Source organism: Saccopteryx bilineata, chromosome 5 (genome assembly GCF_036850765.1).
Source record: "Saccopteryx bilineata isolate mSacBil1 chromosome 5, mSacBil1_pri_phased_curated, whole genome shotgun sequence".
Classification (NCBI taxonomy): Eukaryota; Metazoa; Chordata; class Mammalia; order Chiroptera; family Emballonuridae; genus Saccopteryx; species Saccopteryx bilineata.
The window spans coordinates 25490083-25506659 of NC_089494.1; the positions used below are offsets into that span (position 1 = coordinate 25490083).

Consider the following 16577-nt stretch of genomic DNA (forward strand, 5'->3'; position numbering starts at 1 on the left):
GCCATCTTTTATGCATGACACTCAGTCCTCTTAGTTCATCTATTTAACTCTCCACTCTTTACATCTCGGAACAAGCCTAACTCCTCCGCAGAGCCTCCCCTGACCCAGCTGTCTCTCATTTGCTGCTGTTTCAAGCATGCCCTTGCCCTTGTGGCCACCGGTGTGCATTCTAAGGACAGTATTTACCACAAAGTTCTGTCCACGGTGATCACTCACTGCCTGTTCCACTAGCGTTTATGCTCCCCCAAACAGAGACCATCACCCAAGAGACATGCCTACATCAATAAATATTTAACCAAAACCAACAGAAATCTTTCAAAAGTGCATTCTATACCCTCATAAATATACACTGAACATAGCTTATTTTGGGAGGAGCACAATGGTTATTAATAATTTTTGAATTGAGCTATAATACAATGAATCTTCCCTGTATCAGGGAACACTTTTCCCTGCCCTAAATGACCCCAGACTTTTATTATCCTGTCTGATTTCTTTAAAGTGCTCTTGACTCCCTGGTAGGCTATTAGTTCTCACTCCTGATTGTCACCATGCCTGTCTCTGGCAAGTCAATGTCCCCTTTATTTGACATTGTTAAAGCTTTGAACTGGAGAACCAGGGAAAAAAAAGCATTAAAATAATAGTAAACCATTTCTCACTTTAAACGTACTGATTTGTAATATATATACTTTAGCTGCTGCAACACCCTTTCCCATTCAACTCTGGTGCTTCTAAAAGATGACTTTGGCCTAAATGAAGCTTTTGATACTACAAGAAAGGGAGGTCTAAAGGGAATAAAACAAAACTACAAAATATAAAAGAAGATTGCTCACCTTGGTTGAAACCTCAGCAATCAAATTCTTCTTATTTGGATCCGCAAAGTCCACAGACTGACCCTCAACTTCAATCTTGCCAAGCGTGGTGCCCTACCAAATTAAAAAACTAGACAGTTAGAGAGGAGCAATGATGAAGGTGTTGACAGGATAAATTCTCAGGGACTTAAACAGCTGCTCTGAGGTTTCGCTGTCTTTGTAACTGCTCATAACCAAAAGCAGAAGATCGTCATCTCAACCTGGAAAGACAAAGGAATTTGCACAGTGTATTTCAGAAACCACTCTGGGAAGTACAGTTGGTTCTTTTAGGGCTCAGACAATCATCGGGGGTAAGCAAAGTCAAAGACATCAGACTTTGGGTCTTCGGCTCCCAGTACTTAGGGTACCTGTTCCTTAGTACATCTGACCTAACGGTATTTTACAAGAGACATTGACAGAACAATCTACTGAGAAAAAAATAAATAACAAATCCAAAAGGTACTGGAAAGTTGAAAAGATGGGAATTTATTATATACATTGTGATAGTAAAATTAACTCACAAGAAAATGTGAAATGCTATGTAAGTCATAAACTTTGAGAAGTGGTGTTGAAAATATTCACTGTTTTAGAAATGCTAATGTCTGGATGTCCCTAAGAGCATGAACTTTAAGAAATGTTTAGTCTTCTGTGAAGTTGTAACAAATTAGCCTTGCTAGCTTGAACATGGCAAATGTTTTCTTCTTATTATTAGTTATATCATGAGATTTACATTTGTTGGTAAGTCTAATTTGACTTATTTAGAAAAAATGGTATGCTATATTTAGAAAAAAGTGGCATATTCCATTTAATAAGTGAGACTTTATTGAGGGAGAGAACTGTCAAACTAATTCATTGATTTGCCTTTCTCCAAGAAATTACTGAAGTGAAGAAAATAAAAGAAAGTTTTTACTTCCCTTTGAAATTTATTACTTACAGAAAGTCACCATTCAGATATAACGTTTATTTCTATGATTACTAAAATCAAAGTGTTGCCTCACATTCTGGAAAAAATAACTAATAATCACATTTCATTTCCACACTGGATTAATAATTTTCATGACAGTCTATACTCATTTTTAGAACCAAAATTACAGAACCCCTTGACTGCATTTATGGATCTTTAATTTTGAATTTTGGTTTTCAGTTCACATTCTTTTCTTCTTCTTTTTTTTTTATGACAGAGACAGAGAGAGGGAAAAATAGGTACAGACAGGAAGAAAGTGATGAGAAGCATCAATACTTTGTTGCAGCACCTTAGTTGTTTACACCTTAGTTGTTCATTGATTACTTTCTCATATGTGCCTTGACCAGGGGGTTACAGCAGAGCAAGTGACCTCTTGCTCAAGCCAGCAACCTTGGGCTTCAAGCCAGTGACCTTTGGGCTTAAGCCAGCGACCATGGGGTCATGTCTATGATCCCACACTCAAGCCAGCAACCCTGCACTCAAGCTGGTAAACCCATGCTCAAGCCAGATGAGCCCGGGCTCAAGCTGGCAACCTTGGGATTTCAAACCTGAGTCCCCTGGGTCCCAGTCTGACTCTTTATCTACTGCGCCACCACCTGGTCAGGGTCATTCCTTTCTTCTTAAAGAATGCTAAATGCAATTCACTCTTACTTTCCAACCTAAGATTAATAGACTAAAAGCTGCAGTATACATTTTTAATATGAGCTAGCACCACTCAAAATTAAATATAATAGGTGATTCTACAATTTTGTCTGCACTAACCTATTCAGCCAAATTTTAAAAAACCTAACTGCCTGTGATAAAAGAAGGGTTAATCTTAAACTAACATAAGAACACAGGATGGTCTTGTAGAGTGTTTTCCCAAATTAATAGGTCTCACTCTATTTTATCCAGCTTGCCAATTCTGCAGTCCAAATTGAATTTCTTAATTTTATTTCCTTTCCATTCTGGTAGCCTCATCATTGTTTACTGCTCCCACAACACCACTGGGCTGAGAAAGCACAAGAATCTACTTGGGATATTTAACCACATTAACAACTGTTGTCAGGAAAATCAGAGGCAGAAACAAAAGGTCACATAAACTCTCACTGTTTTCCTTATGGTCATGGGTAGGTAGTCACTTTCGTATGTTCAAAGCTGTTCTTTCCTTCTGTTTATAAAGATCCTATGTCAATATATTCTAACAGGAAATCTACAACAGGTTTTCTTGAGAAATCTCTTTCACTTTGAAATTGTATCATTTCTTTTTTGTCTCTTTTTATGTAACATACTTCAATGAGACAACGTTAGTGGCGCTGTGGGAAATTCAGTTAACCTTAGGTAAAGTTATTTTTTTCTGGTCTGGGATATGAAGGTATCATGTGTGTGTGTGGGGGGGTGTCTACCTCTTATAACAAGAAGAAATAAGATGATGGTATTCTGAGAGGAGGAGTCAGATGCTTCAGCAATAAGATATAAAAACAAAAGATAAACACCTGTCATCATCTCAGGCGTGGATACAGTCTCATGAAAGACTATGTCATTGAGTTAGCATGTGCAGGGCTTATGTCACACACTCATGAAATATTACTCACTAATTGCACAGAGAAATTCTCCTAGAGGACCAAACAAAGAAGAGCCTCAGTGGTGTCCACTTCCTGCATGAAAGTGTTCAATTTAGGGAAATTGTTACGCATCTCGTCGCCTTCTCCACTTATTTCACTAGTCCTGAGCTGAATTCTAAAGGCCTTGACTTGTTGGGATCATGAACACAGAGTAGGCACTCAATGAACTGCTGCTGAGTGAATTGATCTCAAGTCTATTCAGTAACAAACATCCCAATCAAGCATTGGGTCTCGATGGCATCAGAAATAATAAAACAAGATGACAGAAATCCAAGTGGCAGAAATTGGCCAGATTTGTTCTTTTATGTACTAATGGATCCCTCGGGCACCAATAAAAAACTATATATTTATATGTGAAGAAACACAGATTTGACTAAAGATGATGATCATACCTTCTCCCGAATTATTTTGGTCAGCATTCTTGTATCTACTCCATAAATTGCAGGGACCTATAAAAAAAATTGTAGTGACAGTAAAATTGGAGGAAATGAGATCCAGCGTATTGTTTTCAAGTTACAAACTTAGCATCATCTATCTTCTTGAGCAGTAAATAATTTCCCTACTCCTCTTCTCTGACCCAGGGTGACTGTGTTGTCAGAACACGGTAAATTGCTGCTCCAGTTGGGCACAAGACTCCTAATACCCAGGCACTTGCTCAGAATAAAAAATGAGAGATTCTGAACATCAATCTTTTGCCATAGTTTTGTTGCTTTTAATGCAGATGTTAAATAATATCCTGTACATACACACAAATACATATTGGGAAATAATAGAATTTGTGAAACTCATAAGCAATGATATGTAAAAAAAATATGCAAATCCATGTTTAAGCCAAATGTTCCTGTCACATAGTAAGCACTCAACACACTTTGCTGAAAGTCCTTGTTAAGTAGTCATGCTAGAATAAAATGTGTTCATCTTTTTAATACATCAGACAATGCCACCATTTATTTGATTTTTCTTTGACTAGGCTGGATAGAGACAGATGTGATATAATGAAAGAGCAATGAGTCAGGAATCAAGAAAAACAGTTGTCATGGTTTTTTTCTCACCAATTATTTGAGTGATGCTTGAGCGAGCTGGCTTTTCTCACATGTACCTCAAAGAAGCAAACTGGTTTTTATTTTATACCCTTCTTTATTTTATGTGTCTGTCTGTGTTCATGGAAGAACCAAAGCACATTTATAAAACAAACAAGCTATGGATGAGACTTATATTTAAACTATAATTTCTGACACAAAGTAGCTAATATCAGGTTCCCAAAATAACACAAAGGAAACACTAGATAGAGGTTGGACTGAGGTTGGGGGATCTTCTGAATAACCATTATGAAAATTAGTTCTCTGGAAGTGAATTCAGGCGTTTTAGAAGAAAATAGTAATAACCCAGCAGATGATATAAACTTCTCTTTTAATATTTAGAAAGAATGAGAACAAGGAAGCCAAGATGAAGTTCTTTTTTTGTCAGAAACAGGCAACACTTAGCCCCAATAGCTAGGTGCTGATGGGGAGGCAGAGCCTTAGGAGAATAATATTCTGTCAGTAACAAGCCCAGCAACAATTTCACACAGAGCAGCTACAGCAACACTGAAGATGAAGCTAAGTAGAAAGCAGGTTCATTAACTTGAGGTATGTCTGACATTCAAACTAGAAAAAAAGAAAACCTTATTTGATTGAAATTTATCATATAAATGAGGAAATATAAGATAAGGTTTATAAACTTTTTCACTGATAACTTCAAATGAGATTATGTCTAATTCTATAGAGTCATAATGTTTAAGCCCAAAGAGACTCAAATAGCTATTTATACTAGTCAAGAATTAAAAATTTAAAACCTACGGTACAACAACATAACCTGCATAAAGTCATAGAGCTAGTTAATGGTAGAGCTGGTACTAGAACCCATGACAAAAGTTGTATGTCTGGGTCCTGGATAAAAGGGTAGGGAGAATTTAAGTTGCTTGAAAGAACAGAAAATTCTAATATTTTCTCCAACCCTTTTCCAGGATTAGAAATGCAACTAAACATGTATGACTGCCACCTAGTGGATAAGATGAAAATATGTGGTCCTGGATGTTTAGAAGAGTTTTCAGATAATTCAGGCTGTGTATGTAGTAAGAGAAAGAAACTGCTTTCTGAAATAAATTCCAATCAGCACAATCTGCCTCATCATCTACGTGGCTCTTTTCAATTGTATACACTTTCCCACCTTTCCACAGAATCCACCAATTGTCCATCGGTGGTGTTGAATGCCTTACTGTACTTCTCACCTTTTCTTCCTGTAGCCATTGTGCTAGACTTTTTGTAGCCAGCCAGTGGTTGTAGTCATTACTATAATTCAGCACCAGCAATCCTGCAACCTAGAAATATAAGCAGTCATTTAAAAGGGGTGATCACAAAATATTATCCAACTGTTGTGACATGTCTTAAGAGTCAGTGTGCACTTTGGGTGATGGGTATGCAGCATAATCAAATGTCAAAATAACCTGGAGATATCTTCTCTGAACATATGTACCCTGATTTATCAATGTCACCCCATTAAAATAATATTAATAATAAAAAAGAAAAGTGTCAGTCTGAGGGGTTTTTTTTTAAGCTTTAGTACATCCACTTAAATTTGACATGAGGCTTAAATTTTTGGAGAAAAAAAGATGATCAACATTTTGCTTTTAAAGTTTATCATTGTTACCTTAATTATCTATTATCTGAGGGAACGGTTTTACCTATTTTGCCAAATCCTGGGACTAAGCTAGATCGCCCTTCTCAGAACTTTCTATTTTTTCTCAATGGCATTTACCAATAATCTAATTAGTAATTATTTATTTAATATACATGAAGAATGAAATAATTTTTAATCTGTATTTTAAGGTGAATGAGAAATTTGGGTAAAATTGTGAGAAATAGAGTTAAAGTAAGTAATCAGGCTAAGCCATTCAAAAATAAGATGGTGAAAAAAAACCCAAAGTGGTAAATTTGGTGTGTAAATTTTTCAGTTGTACACACAGCCCATGATCCTAAGATATTATTCAAGTTTACAGTGACAAGAAAATTTTAAAGTCTTTCATTTACACTGGCATATTAGCTATCTTTTATTCATCTCCTAAAGGGGATAAGATGAAAAGGCAAATAGTTAATACAGAGTTGGTTATCAAAATGCTTTTAAAAGATGATTCATCACCAATTCCTGTAGCAAAGTTATTATGTGAAGTTATAATAACTGTTTTCTAAATGAAGCCAAGTTTCATCAAGGTATTAAAGAACAAATCCAGAGTCCCCTGTGTAATAAAATTCAAAATAATGTCATGTTAAAGATTATTCTCATATATCCAGGATGAGGTTGAGAATATGAATTTAATGGTTTGTACTATGCAGTAGCGTAGCGGGGGGTAGGGGTGGGGGGTAAGGGGTCTATCATGCTCGGGGCACCACTCGCAGAGGGGCGCCAAATGGTCTCCAAGAAGAACAGAAATAGCGTAGTAGAAGGGAGGAGGGGCGCCAATAAAGGGGTTCACCTAACGTAGGGAACCCCGGGCGCCGGTTAGGTTTGCTACGCCACTGCTACTATGGGATTGAGGAAGAAACTTTAGAGTTTCTTGGAGTAAATCAACTACTTATACCCCTTCAAGGTGAGACTTTTTTTTTTTTTTTCCTGTATTTTTCTGAAGCCAGAAACGGGGAGAAACAGACAGACTCCCGCATGCGCCCGACGGGATCCACCCGGCACGCCCACCAGGGGGCGATGCTCTGCCCCTCCGAGGGGGGGGGGTCGTTCTGTTGTGACCAGAGCCACTCTAGCGCCTGGGGCAGAGACCGAGGAGCATCCCCAGCGCCGGGGCCATCTTTGCTCCAGTGGAGCCTCGGCTGTGGGAGGGGAAGAGAGAGACAGAGAGGAAGGAGAGGGGGAGGGGTGGAGAAGTAGATTCCCTGGCCGGGAATCCAACCCGGGACTTCTACACGCCAGGCCGACGCTCTACCACTGAGCCAACTGGCCAGGGCCTCAAGGTGAGACTTTTTTAAATGTCATCGTACTACCTTAATTCCATCAGACTCCAAATATTTGCTAAGTCCCATTTCATCCCGTGCAGCAGTGTCAGGGGCTCCACCGTTTCCAATAATAGGATTAGCCATAGTAAGAATCTGTCCCTTGTAGGCAGGGTCAGTAATGGCTTCTGGGTACCTGGGGAAGGATGCCAAAAGATTACCAACAAAAAATGTATACAATCACAGTGCCTTAAGTATTGAACACTTGAAAATTACATCCCATGAGATTAAAATCCTATAAACTTCTCTCTAGATTTGAGCAAACCTAGGGAAATTTTTTTCCATTTTATTTATTTATTTATTAGTGAGAGATAGAGATAAAAGGAAGGCAGACAGAGACAGACAGACAGGAAGAGAGAGAGAGATGAGAAGCATCCATTTTGTTGTTGTGGCACTTTAGCTGATCATTGATCATTGTCTAATACGTGCCTTGACTGGGGGGCTCCAGCTAAGCCAGTGACCCCTTGTTCAAGCCAACGACCTTGACTCAAGCCAGTGACTATGAAGTCATGTCTATGAGCCTGTGCTCAAGGCAATGACCCTGCATTCAAGCTGGTGAGCCCACACTCAAGCCGGCAACCTCAGGGTTTTGAACCTGGGTCTTCAGATTCCCAGATCAGTGCTCTATCTACTGCATTACCACCTGGTCAGACAAACTTAGAGAAGTTTTATGATAAAATGTAGAAATCTATTTTATGATACGACTGGTAGGAAAAGAAAAAGTGATTCTTAAATACTAAAGTATATTTTTATATAATTTTCATTCTTTAATTTCTTAAACTTTTAAGTCCTTAAAAAATTTCTCTAAGGTCTTAATTTTTAAAATATTGCTCTAAAGTTTGCAAATATCCTGAAAATTCCCTTAACCTACCAGACCTGAGTGAGCCCAAATTGATATGTACTGTTGAGGGCTACCAATTTCATGAAGATGTTAACTGTGAAAAATTTAAAAAATTTTAAATATTTTTTTTAAATTCTGAAGAACATCCTTAGTATGTCAGTGGTGATTTCTTTTTCTTCTTCTTTTCTTAAGTGACAGAAGAGGAGATAGTGAGATAGTGAGACAGACTCTTGCATACACCCAGAGAGGGATTCATCCAGCAACCCCAGTTTGGGGCTGACACTTGGACCTATCAAACCGTGGCTATGGGAGGAGAAGAGAGAGAGGGAGGGGTGGGGTGGGAAAGAGAAGCAGATGGTCACTTTTCCTGTGTGCCCTGACCCAAAATCAAACCGGGACATCCATACACCAGGCTGACACTATCCACCCAGCAAACTGGCCAGGGCCATCAATGGTGATTTTATGGTGCACATGCTTATTAAAATTTATTGAACATTTAAAACACAGAGTTAATTTCTATGAAATACATATATAACATAGTTGACTTTTAAAATAGTAGGTTTAGAGAAAGGTATGTTAGAAAATTATTATCTACTTAGAAGAAAAAAAATCAATCCCATAAAAATTGACAGGAAGAATATCTGACTTCTGAATTAAAAGATCTAAATAACTAGGCCCTGGCCTGTTGGCTCAGTGGTAGAGCATTGGCCTAGTGTATGGATGTCCTGGGTTTGATTCCCGGCCACGGCACACAGGAGATGTGCCCATCTGCTTTTCCATCCCTCCCCCTCTCACTTCTTTTTCTCTCTTCTCCCCTCCTACAGCTATAGATCAATTGGAGCAAGTTGGTCCTGGGTGCTGAGGATGGCTCCATGGCCTCTGCCTCAGGCACTAAGAAGAGCTTGGTTGTGAGCAATGGAGCAATGCCCCAGATGGGCACAGCATTGTTCCCTAGTGGGCTTGCTGGGTGGATCCCTGTCAGGGCACATGCAGGAGTCTGTCTCTCTGCCTCCCCTCTTCTCACTTAAAAAAAGATCCAAATAACTATTTTAAATAGTGATGTGAAATTACGGAGGGATGAATGCAAGAGGGTTTTATTTTAAAGTTTGTGGAGGGGAAAAAAATAAGAATACTTACATTCTTATTTTATATATATTCATATCTATCTTCATATATCATATATATTCATTGTTATAAATATATATTTATAACCATCTATCTTATTTATAATAATATGAAACTTTATTCCCATAAATGCCAGCAGCTCTTTCATGCATTGAAATGCATTGCAATGAGGTTTTTCTCCCGTCTTACATTTCACTTTCTGCAGAAAGTGTTAAACCAAATCTTTCTTGTGGATTACCACTGAAAGTGAATTTAGGTGCTGAGGGGGACAGCATCGCATCGCCAACCTTGAAACCAATAAAGTTCAGCTTGGGCAGTAGTCAACATATATTCTTCAACCCCCATCCAGACTAACTCCTCCCCAAACTACCTCTGTCAACAGAACACTCAGTCTTTCGCTCAGCAAACCCTAAGGTGACTTAAGTGCTGTGATATTTATCCACACCTCCATCAGCTAATTTCTCAGATGCCTCTCACTTGTCAGGAACTGATAATTTTTTAGCCAAGACTTACCCACAATATAAATGCATTTCTTGAGGATGAAAAACAAAATAACCCCTTTAATTATCAACCACCTCCCTGAGTGAGTGAGCCACACAATGAATGAAAGCAGCATTTCTCAATGACAAACAGGGTTTGTGGACTGAGCTTCTTAATGAATGCCTTTTTCTACATCAAAACACATCTTTAGTTAATTTAATTTTACTTCTCTTTCTTCTTTCTCTCCGTAAAAGAACTGTCCGTTTTCTTTAAACATATGCTTACAATACTCTCCGGTAAATGAATAAATACGGCTTGTCCTAGAGAACTGCAGTGTTGGAAGCAAATTAATCTATCAGGTCCTGTTTGACTTTTGTGATGTGACAAGATTTATTACCCATAATCTATCACACAGAAGAAAACTCTAGTGCCCTCCATCATTCTGATCTATATTAAACAGTTGTTTGTTGGCAGGCATATTAACACGGCTAGTAATTAGTGCTGTCGAAAAGCTTAAATAATTGCCTGGTGAAGCAAAACTTTTCAAACGGGTTTTATACACTGTAATTTAATGTTCTCACCAGTGGAACTATTTTAAAAGCCATCTAGTATTCATTTGAAACAGAAAGCCAAGAGTTTAGAGAAAATGTAAAATGTACATTAATAATATAATGGAAGTTCGGTCAGTCAATATCTTTAATATCAGTTAACCTAATGTCTCTTTGTCTATAAGGCTAACAATTTCAGTAAAGAATTTATCAAATATTTTATAGTGTTGTCTACTGAATTTCTAAAGGAAGCCTCTTGAAACCACCTGGTCATTTTTTTAAAGTCTCTAATTCTTTTTTAATTCCCAGCTGTAAATGACTGTCTAATCCAGCTCCCTCACTGTTTCTATGTGCAAACTAGGATTCAGAAAGGTTCAGGCATTTTCTCAATATCATATAATCAGGCATCATTAGAACTGAGAGCAGAACTTCAGCCTCCTGGTTCTCAGAGGAACAGACGTTCGTTGGCTAGATAAAAACTGCTACAGGATTTCTGTAGCAACTCTTATCTTTGCTGCAGTGCATCTGTTAGCAGATCTTAACAACCAAGTTGGGTCTCAACTGATAAACTTTGAAAATATCAGATCTATGCACCTGCTCTCCCATTGAATAGTTCTACACAATAATGTATCTGTTATTTTGCCTTTCTTACTAGAGTGCAAAAATTGTATAAAATACCTGAGGACTGCCTTGGCTCCCAAGTGTAGTTCACATTAGATGTGCAAGGTTGGTTTTTGTTTTAAGGTCAACTCTTAACTTCACTAATAGAATGGCACTAGCGTTTGCGACACATCCTTTGCCCTGCTCCAATTTTCACATTAATCACATTAACCTCACCTGGCAGAAGCCATTTGATCATCTCACATAACCTGTGTCCTTGTACCCTAAGTTTCTAGAATTAATTTTGTTCTCCCCCGACCCGAGGGAACACCAGTGTCTGTTCTCTCTTCATTTATAGCAGCACAGAGGAGTTTGTGTCTAGGCTTCTTTTCAGGATGGCTGCACACAGCACAGTGCAACATCAGGACAACGTGTAGTCTTATTATGATACAGTGATTTTGACTTCCCGCCATGACTAAGATCACCCAGCCATTTCTCCACACAGAGAAAGAATAAAACCTTGGAACAGAAGCATCACTCACCCTCCCAGGCCAGTATTAAAAACCACTTCACCAGCAACAGAGGATGGATGGCCAAAGGAGTAACCCTTCATCTTAGTTCCATCTTCCAGGACAATGTGTGCTGTCTGGGCCTAAAGAAACAGATTCATGATTCTTAGGAGAATACCAAATGTAAAGCACAACTAGTTGGAAAAAACAACAACAACAAAGGTTCAATAGACAAAGTGATTAAATAAATACACGGTACATAGTACATGTGATGAAACCTTACTGCCTAGATTCAGAGTTGCTCTATTGTTACTTGTCACTTTTCTTCAACTGCTATGACTCTTGTCACCGGCAGGTCTTTAATTTTGTTTTGCTGAAAGAGGAACTGAACCATGTCAATACATTGTTTATTCTAAGACTACTTTACAGAGTTATTGTCAGTCCAGAAATACTTCCATTTAGCTGAAATGCTATGTGTCTATGCTTTTCCCCTTAATATTCCCTAGCTTTGCTCAAGTATTGCTTTAAGGGAAGTCATGAGTTTTCAAAAACATTGTGAATTGTACCGTACAGCTCATCATCAGTCTGAGGTTCAGAGCTAGAAGGAGTCTTCAAGGTTATATATCAAATTGTGTTCCACAGAGCTCTTGTGTTTGATAGAATTGTCCCAAGGGCTGCCCCTTCCATGAGCTTTATGGCTGTAAAGAGGCTGACACTTTACGCTCTGTTAATACTGATAGAAAAGCAAGCACTATAGAACATCTAAAAATATACTGTATTTTGCTTTTTAGTAGAGTTCACTATATCCATGTCTGGTTCTGTCTTTAAATTACAAGGCATTCTTAATTTTATTACTTCAGTATACTAATCTTTGAACAGCTTCTATTAAGATTTTGGCTTAGAACAGGAACAATTAGAGAAACTTATCTAAGAAGCAGGCATCATCCATTCCTCATAAACACTATAAATTATATTGTTGAAACAATTTAAATCTTATTCTCAGTGACCATAAAGTTCAGGAGAAAGATAAATTTGTTGAACCGCACTTTGGTGTGCAAAATCTAGACTCTGTAAGAAACAATGGATATAATAATAATTGCAACATGATTAAAAAATAAACTCTAAAAAACCTCTGTAATAATTGAGATTTGCATAATCATATTTGGTATAATATTTTTTAAGATTGAAGGTGATATTGTACTTATATATTTAAGGGTTCTTACTGTTTTAAAGGTATACACTGAAGTACTGAAATGATTAAGGACAAAATAATATGATATTTGAAATTTTGTTCAAAGGGATTGGGGAATAAGTAGGGACGGAGGTGAAACAAGTTTGGCCGTGAGTTGAAATAGCTGAAGTCATGTTGTTGTTCTGTGAGGATTAAATGTGGTCATTAAAGATATAAATATACTCATTTTCTACTTTCCTTACCTTACAGTTTTAGGACTGAACCCATAGTTTCTAATCCTTTTGTATCCTGCCAGCCACCTCCACTCCCACCACACACACACACACACACACACACACACACACACACACACCTTGGTATGCAGCAGAAACTCAATAAATGATTTCTAGATCTCTGTTTCTATGATCTTATAGCTTTATAACATGCACTAAGCTTTTCAAGTGTTAAAAAACTATTTTTCTGTAGGGATCTTCTCTGTAGATATACGATGCCTGTTTTATGTGCAAAGTACACAAGTCTCTTGACAGTGGAATGATTGCTCTTCAATGTAAAGTAGTGTGTGATTATCTTTAAATCAGTATATCCTGAGTCTAACTATCGTTTATGTGTGCATGTGAATACACATTAATTTATATACACACAAGCAATTTAAGTACTTCTTATTAAAATTGACAGGATACTTCTTTCAGCGGGTCAGTATGTATATGTTGAATCAGGGACAATGCATAGAATTTAGGTGTATGTTTCTGAGACAGACTGAACAAGTGCTGTGCTGCACATTTTACATCCTCGTGTGTGTGAGTGTATGTGTGTCTGAACCTGGACAGAGTTACTCAGAAGAATTTTGCCCTTTTCTTAGCATATCAAATTACCTGTGGGGTAAAGTTGTGGGTTTTTTTTTTTTCATCAATAGCCTTGGAATCAGTGTTTGAGATCTCAAGCTTGACACTTTTTAAATAGTTATGGTCTCTCTTCTCAGTCATTAAACTAAAAAGGCTTTCGGAATTGATTACTCAGCACAAAGGAAACCATAATAATTAATGTAGTATGAGCGATGACAAGACTTCACTGGCAGAGATCAGCAGAATGCAGAAGTTCTAGATTCCACTCCTGCATCCAAGAAATCAACTCTGTACATCACTTTTTATACTAACATGATACTCTTATTTTCTATTTTACTTTGTCAACTGTTTGTTTGTAATTCAAGATAAAGTTGATGATTTTAGGAAATAAGAAATAACGTTCTGTATATTTTCAAAGAGTATTAAAAGCTCTTCAAATGTCTATGGTGATGGTTCTCAACAGTGTATGTTTATTGGGAAAATTCCCTTGGTAGCTCTGACATGTTTCACTGGGTGGAAACCCTTTTACTGCAAATAATAGATATTCACTGTCAAAAAAAAAATCTTCTACTGAAAGTATTATTTTCTATTCTCAAGGAAGTCATATGTGACCTACATGCTTTCATAAAGTGGATAGAAAAAAAAGAAAACAGTTTCTTAAATAATATGTAACTTTGATAGCATCTAAAATAACTGTATTTAGTTCACAAAACTTGTGTGTTAACTGCACATTTCAATTGTTTTCCATATACCATTTTACCCACCCCACTCTGCACACGGCCTGCCTAAAATATCACCTCTATTTATATTTTTCTTTCATTTTGTCCTCTTCTCATCTAAGAATTTCAGATTGTTGCCTGAGCTATGGATTAGCCATCACCTCATTATTTTAAAGAAAGGTAAGAATTAACATAAGCAAATCTAACTCCTGTTAACTTATTCCTACTTGATTTGGTATTTTTCTTACTTGCTCCATCGGACTGGTTTTCAATTTTGCTTTTCACATTTTAAAGATATATTTGAGAAGACACATCCTGTTGCTTGGAATAGTCCCTGAGACTGTGCTCAATATGTCTTTTTTCTCCTTTAATTATATTTTTTGTTCTTTTTGGCAGCTTTTATAGTTCTTCCAATCCTCTTTTCCACTATACATCATATTGTTACAAGGCTTCTGTTTATTGCTTACAGTACCCTTTATATTCCATTTAACTACATTGGCCTCCAATGAGTTGAAAATAATGAGTGCCAATTGACTTATCTATGAATGAATGGAGGAACTCTGAACAAAGAGCAATTATCTAGAATCCTCTCTCTTGGCTAACAGTTCCCCAAATGCTATTTTATTCCAATAAATCCAAAAGAAATCACCTTGTTACTATTGTAAGATATTTCAGTAGCCTCAGTCCTAGTAAAAAGAGGTCCATAGCCGAGGAATTAGAGTATAGCATAAAGTTATAATTTGCGTGCCTACTGCCAGAGCACTGTGGTACTCAAAATGCTGAAAATGCAAAGGAAACTTTAATAAAGAGAAATATGTATACTTGTAGAATGTTAGAAAAGGTAACCCAAAGATTATATAAATATGAGTTCCATAAAATAAAGTACCTCTATTATGAGTGTTTAATTATATGAATTTTCCAACAAGAGAGTTTAGATGTTCAAGTGACAACACGTGCCAAGGACCATGCTAAGCTCTGGAAATACAAGGAGAAATGCATGGTTGATAAAAGAGAGGACACCTCAAGAACAATATCACTGAAGGACCTGGATATATAGAGATTTCTCTTTAATAAAAAATATTCACATTGCCTTTTCTATCCATGATTTCAGTATTAAAAATAAAATTATTTTTAAAAAAACCTTATGTCAAATTTTGAATTTGAAGTCCAAAATTTAAAGATTCCTTCAACACTTTGCTCAAATGCCATCCATGTTCCTGACCCTCCTGTTTAAAATGACAGTATTCTTCCCAGTACTCTATCTCCTTAGTCTCTCTTTTCTTATACCACTCATTGCCTCCTAACATACCATCTGGTGTCTTATTTAAAATATCTGCTTATTTCACGAAAGAGTCAACTTTACATGGGCAAAAGTGTTAGGTCAGCTTTGTTCACTGGTGTACCTCTTGAACCCACATCAGTGCTTGGAACAGAACAAAAAATCTTTTCATTTTTGTTGGATAAAGAATCATTGAGTATCGATTTGAAGTAAATAACATTAAAAATACTAGAGGTCCTGGCCAGTTGGCTCAGCGGTAAAGCATCAGCCTGGCATGCGGATGTACTGGGTTTGATTCCCGGCCATGGCACACAGGAGAAGCACCCATCTGCTTCTCCATCTCTCCCCCTCTTGCTTCTCTCTCTATATATATATATATATCTCTCTTCTCCTCCCTTCCTGCAGCCCAGGCTCTACTGGAGCAAGTTGGCCCTTGGCACTGAGAATGGCTCCATGGCTTCCACCTCAGGCACTAGAATGGCTTCTGTTGCAATGGAGCAAGGGCCCCAAATAGGCAGAGCATCACCCCCTAGTGGGCTTGCCAGGTGGATCTTGGTTGGGGCACATGCAGGAGACTGTCTCTCTGCCTCCCATTCTCTTACTATAAATAAGTAAATAAACAAACAAACAAACAAATAAATACTGGAAAGTATTGTTGCACATTAGGTTTTTTAGTGTGTTTTAGATATGAATTTTAAAATAAGCAAATAGCTGTTTTGTCTTTTCATTATGAGTAACTAACAGTGCCTTTCTATGATATCTTAAATGTAGTCCCCATAATGTGAAGATATTATGGTAGGACAGAGATGTGAGTGTCGTGGAGGGATAAAGGAGTGAAGAAAGGAAAGGTCAGGGGATGGTTACATCAGGTTATATTAATGTTCAAATATAAATATATACTGTGCAGAGTTAAAACAAATAATCATGGTAATTCAAAAAGAAAAGGATTGTTTTTATCAGTTTACTAGGTATTTCACATGAAAATG

At 37.3% G+C, this 16577-nt stretch overlaps 1 protein-coding gene across 1 annotated transcript in view; it reads right to left on the minus strand.

Annotated features, from left to right (window-relative positions):
- The window catches only part of CPS1 (carbamoyl-phosphate synthase 1), a 127071-nt gene that overhangs the window by 96605 nt on the left and 13889 nt on the right, over positions 1-16577 (minus strand). The window contains exons 2-6 of the mRNA XM_066232804.1: positions 11593-11702; positions 7448-7592; positions 5686-5775; positions 3809-3865; positions 831-923 (exon numbers count right to left, since the gene is read on the minus strand). Coding sequence (XP_066088901.1) covers positions 831-923; positions 3809-3865; positions 5686-5775; positions 7448-7592; positions 11593-11702 — 495 coding nt within the window. The remainder of the gene's footprint in view (positions 1-830; positions 924-3808; positions 3866-5685; positions 5776-7447; positions 7593-11592; positions 11703-16577) is intronic.